Here is a 4673-nt window from a genome sequence, read left to right as displayed (position 1 = left end):
GAAAAAACTAAGCTGGTTATACAAAAAGAACCAGTTTATTGAACCCGTTAAATGTTACCTGGCGGCGCAGGTTAAGCAAAGGCGCACCCTCCGAACATTCTAGAATTCAGTTACACGCGTTTACCGTTTCACCCAAAAAAGCCCTAGCCCCCACTCCCCACTCTTGATAAACACCTCCTTACCCACATCTCAATCTCATCTTCTTCTCTCAGATTTAGTGTTTCACCATTGGCGCTGCATTTTGGCAACTCTGGTATATCTCTCGTTTCTTCTACTAGTTTTTGTTCGATCGTGTTGATTTCATATTTCAATCTCCATCGAGTTTGAAAGTGACGATGGTGATTTGTGATTAGGTCTCGTTCGTCGTAACGGCCGATTCGGCCTTGCCGACCATCCTGTTATATCACCACCCATATTCCGAGTCTCTTCCTGAAAGCAAATCACGTTTTTCATTTTTTTTCTCCATTTTTTTATTCTTTCAATTGGCCGATGATTAAACTAAATATTTAGACAAGCATATGTCTGAATTAATTCATGTGGAAAATCTAATCTTCTCTATGAGGCCTCTTTTTATTTTCTCTTCACACTTAAGATCTAATTTTCGCATTATTTTTTTCTCAATTTGATTCAATTTTTTTCTGTTATTGTTCTTCCAATGATGAGATCGATGGATTATATGTTAGGGTATGAATATTGATGATTATTTACCATACTGCCTTCCTTCTGAGGATTTATAGTTTATCCTTTTGTTTAATTTTCTTTATTTTTACTGCTAGATTAACATTGTTATGGAGACTCATGTGATGATGAATAGCATAGTTCAACTGATCTAATCATGATTAAGCAAATCTTTTAGTCTTTCGCTCCTATCTGATGATTCTCCTTCAATCAACTAAATTTTCAATTATGCGCTGTTTTGTTTTTAATTTCAATTGCTTCTTTTGGGACATTCGTCTGCCCCGGAAGCAGTGTTTCTGATTTCTTTTGGGAAGAAGACGTCCCTTATATGCAAATTATCCATCTGTTTCACTTTGTCAGCTCTTTTAATAATATTTTGCTGATCATTTTAGGATGGAACATTATTCAATGGATAATTAGTTTTGTTAGTTTGTGGTAATGTCGTCAGTGATGATAGCATTAAGGCTTGTTTCTCAAAACATTCGCAGTGGCCGACCAAGAGCTTTCGCCTTTGCTAGGCTTGAGAGCTAATGCTGTTTTTATCCTTCCTTGGATGTCTGAGATGACACTTAATTTGTTGATTCATTTGTTGATTCCTTTAGAATATACTCCATTAATTTGTTTTTGAAGTTACACATCGGAGATTATGAAATCATGAAAGTAGAGAGTGAAGACACAGTATCATGTGGTTTCTTCAGAATATATTAATTTGTTTTTGATGGGATTATGCATCTAATTTTTAAATTAGTTTTTTTCTCAATTTATTTCAATTTTTTCCGCTCTGTTATTCCTCTTCTGAAAATACTTTATCTATGTATAATTTTCTATAGCATAGTTCAACTGATTCATGATTGAACATCTTTTAGTCATCTCTCCTATCTCATGAACAATTAAATGTCTCATACACATGTACAAATTTTTTGCAGCATTGGTAGAGTAGATGAAGCAAGTGAAGCCCTTGCAGTTGTTTCATAAACTGGTGAAAACAACACAGAATGAACGGGGAAGGTTGATGGGTTTAGATGTTGGTGATAAATATGTTGGTCTTGCTCTTTCTGACTTTGATAACAAAATTGCTTCACCTTTCAGGTATCATCAACAAAAGTGATTCTCAGTGAATCACGTCTCTTTTCTTAATTTCTGTTCAATCACTCTTTTCTTAGTCTCCGTTTAATCTCCCTTGTATCACCCTCCTTTTAACATAAACACATGTAAAAATGAGGTATGTAATATTTTCTTTTGAGTAGCGCTTGTGCTTGTTATGTTCAATGCCAGTGTTCTCGTCAGGAAGAAGACAAATGTTAAATTAATGGCTTCTGATTTTAAGAGTCTGGTGAGCTTGTTATGTCTCTTGCATTCAAATTACACTGTATTTGTAAATTGTGTTAGATGACGAGTCTCTGGTTTTGAATGTAATGATAAATGAACATCATATCTGCATTTGTCAAAAAATATCATAATACCCCGTATTGTTTTATACTTTGCAAAATTAAACCTTGAGCAAAAAGTCTTTTAATTTGTTGTCATTGTCACATATGTGCTCTCTACTTATCAATAGTTATAGCTTATGTCTTCTTCTGGTTTATCTTATACGACATGTCATGAGTTAGGCTCTTTCTTGTGACGGATTTCTTTCCTCTTTCATCTGAGTCTTGAGTTAGTATAGCTCTACATCTTTGAGGTGCATAAGGCTCTTCACGGAATTTGCATGTTTTCTATTTCATAATGATCATTTTTTCTGGTTAGCAGTTATTTGTTTTTCTATCAAAGAAATCTCTTCCCCTTAGCATTGGTCTAATTTTTTCACAATGCAACATACATGGTTATATGACGTATTTTTATTTTAACTATTTATAATTTATTGGTACAACTCTTAGCTATTCAAGCCCTAATAATCCCAAGCTATGCTATGACAAGTCCATCTGTTTTCATGCAGATCTCTAAATATTCCTTGAAAGGCTTTGTTATTGGCCTCCCTTTTGACAGACATCTGGTGTCTTCTGATGTATGTTTCATTTCTTTGACCATCCACATACCATTTACTACTACTGTTTTCTATACTGATTCACTTATTCTACATTTTATCAGGCTGTGCAAATGAAGGTCTTCATTGATAACCTCCGTAGAACAAACATGCTTGAAGATGTAGAATATACATTCTGGAATGAGTGTTTCACGTCAAAGGTGGATTTATAGAATTCCTATTCTGAAAATTTAAGAATTTAAATTCACATTAAGTCAGATATTTGAATATTCCCAACGTGACTGTAACCTCTTATTGGTTGGTAACTACTACTATAGAAATAATTAAATATTTACATAGTGTGAACAACTAACAAGTATTGTATATTTAAAGAGAACACTAATTGTCTTAAAATTAGACAAAATCTGAAGTTAAATTGTATTTGCAGAATGTAGAGTTGTTGTTAAAGCCTTTGAACTTGAAACATCCAGTGCATTCCAAAACTATGCTAGACAAGTTTGCTGCTGTAGGAATACTTCAAGTAAGTTCTTTGATCACTCCTTTTTTATTTTTTTTAAAGTTATTGATTTATAAGTATCATTTACTTGTTTACATTAGTACATTATAAGAAAATATGAAGAAAAGCTGTTGTCAGGGGTTGAACCCTTTGATCCGCTCCTTTACTTAACCTAGTATTCTACGATTGTACTTATCACGTACAAGGCATTGTCTTCACTCTTGACAATCTCAATTCTGCTGATATCATAATAAGAATATATTTAACATGTGAATTCTTTATATGATGTCTGCACAATTTTTTCCTTTCAAGTAGTAATTTTTTTATATAGTTTTTAAGAAATCATTATGAGGAATTGATATGCCAATGAAAAGCCCTGAAGTATATGTTATGAAATAGTAACTCACTTCCATGACTACAATCATTTTGCTACAACCTCAACTACATGGCTATTCATTTTACATTCTACACGGGTGTTTTCTGTCTGCATATTTATGGCTCTGTTTGGAGATAAACTTAATTGAATTTGAATGGAAAATTGTTGGCAGGACCCCGTCAAAAACTTATTTTTCTTAAGTTTATCGGCAAGGGACTGAAATTTATTGTGAACTATTGAAAACATAATTTTTACATTCTAGACTGTGTGGATCTAATTAATTTGGTTAAATAGATCTAACTTATGCGTTGGTAATTTCTAGGGGTACCTGGACTATGTCAACAGAAAAGCAAAGGCTATAACACCAGAGTAAGACTTCTTAATAGTGTAAGTTCACAGGCATGCTAGTGTTAGTCTCAAACTTTATTTCTTTATACACGATCACCACCTCCCAAACTTTATATAATTTTCCTTTGACTTTTATGAAAGCTATCTCTTTTCTACCCTGTCTCATTAACTAGTGTTCTTTAAACAGATAGAGGCGCACCATAAATCACATCTAGAAACATCTGAATTTAAAGGATTTAATATTTTCTGATATTCACATTCTCTATTCTATAGCTGGAATAAAAATATTATTGTCGTTATGAAATATAACAATGAAGCATTTACTAATTCTTGCTTAACACTTGTCACTAAGGCATTAAAGCATTTACTAATTACTAAACAATTAAATCATATATAAAATTTGATGTTCTATATTTTTGATTGAACTGTCATTGTTTTTGGACAAAATGGATATTTCCAGATTGTTAACTTTCATTTCTGTATTTGGTGACTTTGAAGGTCAACAAGCACCTAAGTAAGAGAAGAGAGACGTTAACTTAGTGGAAGATCAAGCGTGAAATATCACCACCACATGCATATTTTGAAGACTTGAGCTGCAGTTAACTAATGTACACTCCACCTTCACTAGATTCAATAGTTCCATTGTAGACAAAGAATTTTTCTCAAACAGTGGTGGGAGAAATCTTACAATAAGCATGATGGTTTTGTAGAAAAAGATCTGAAGCAGCATATACTTAATTTTAACTGCTTCATCGAAATGCAGAAACATACTTTGCTCGGGTCTTGGTTAA

General features: G+C 33.1%; 1 protein-coding gene and 5 non-coding genes across 7 annotated transcripts; all 6 read left to right on the top strand.

The window, feature by feature from the left end:
- The first annotated feature begins 17 nt into the window (after window positions 1-17).
- On the top strand, window positions 18-4673 carry LOC127120742 (uncharacterized). 2 transcript variants are annotated; one of them, XM_051051276.1, is made up of 8 exons: window positions 18-253; window positions 1605-1767; window positions 1954-2011; window positions 2615-2683; window positions 2767-2862; window positions 3090-3182; window positions 3857-3903; window positions 4381-4673. In XM_051051276.1, exons 2-8 carry the CDS (start codon window positions 1619-1621, stop codon window positions 4394-4396), a joined length of 528 nt encoding a protein of 175 aa, XP_050907233.1. In that variant the 5' UTR covers window positions 18-253; window positions 1605-1618; the 3' UTR covers window positions 4397-4673. The 2 variants fall into 2 exon arrangements, with proteins under 2 accessions (XP_050907233.1, XP_050907234.1); XM_051051277.1 differs by having other exon boundaries at window positions 3857-3921.
- LOC127124739 (small nucleolar RNA Z43) lies at window positions 331-425 on the top strand. Its single transcript, XR_007804203.1, has one exon. It is a non-coding gene; the product is annotated as a small nucleolar RNA Z43 (small nucleolar RNA).
- LOC127124748 (small nucleolar RNA U83) lies at window positions 651-731 on the top strand. The gene has a single exon (XR_007804215.1). It is a non-coding gene; the product is annotated as a small nucleolar RNA U83 (small nucleolar RNA).
- LOC127124738 (small nucleolar RNA snR60/Z15/Z230/Z193/J17) lies at window positions 792-882 on the top strand. Its single transcript, XR_007804202.1, has one exon. It is a non-coding gene; the product is annotated as a small nucleolar RNA snR60/Z15/Z230/Z193/J17 (small nucleolar RNA).
- LOC127124750 (small nucleolar RNA snoR99) lies at window positions 979-1082 on the top strand. Its single transcript, XR_007804217.1, has one exon. It is a non-coding gene; the product is annotated as a small nucleolar RNA snoR99 (small nucleolar RNA).
- On the top strand, window positions 1121-1243 carry LOC127124533 (small nucleolar RNA SNORD14). Its single transcript, XR_007804013.1, has one exon. It is a non-coding gene; the product is annotated as a small nucleolar RNA SNORD14 (small nucleolar RNA).

This window comes from Lathyrus oleraceus, chromosome 2, assembly GCF_024323335.1.
Source record: "Lathyrus oleraceus cultivar Zhongwan6 chromosome 2, CAAS_Psat_ZW6_1.0, whole genome shotgun sequence".
Classification (NCBI taxonomy): Eukaryota; Viridiplantae; Streptophyta; class Magnoliopsida; order Fabales; family Fabaceae; genus Lathyrus; species Lathyrus oleraceus.
The sequence above is the reverse complement of the archived record's forward strand: the minus strand, read 5'-3'. Positions and strand labels throughout refer to the sequence as shown.

What these genes read in the sequence shown, in the direction of transcription:
- LOC127120742 (XM_051051276.1), top strand. Translation starts at nt 1,619, where the DNA reads ATGAAGCAAGTGAAGCCCTTGCAGTTGTTTCATAAACTGGTGAAAACA. An exon ending in AAAATTGCTTCACCTTTCAG is followed by an intron (nt 1,768 to 1,953) that starts GTATCATCAACA and finishes GTTCAATGCCAG; the next exon opens with TGTTCTCGTCAGGAAGAAGA. An exon ending in GACATCTGGTGTCTTCTGAT is followed by an intron (nt 2,684 to 2,766) that starts GTATGTTTCATT and finishes ACATTTTATCAG; the next exon opens with GCTGTGCAAATGAAGGTCTT.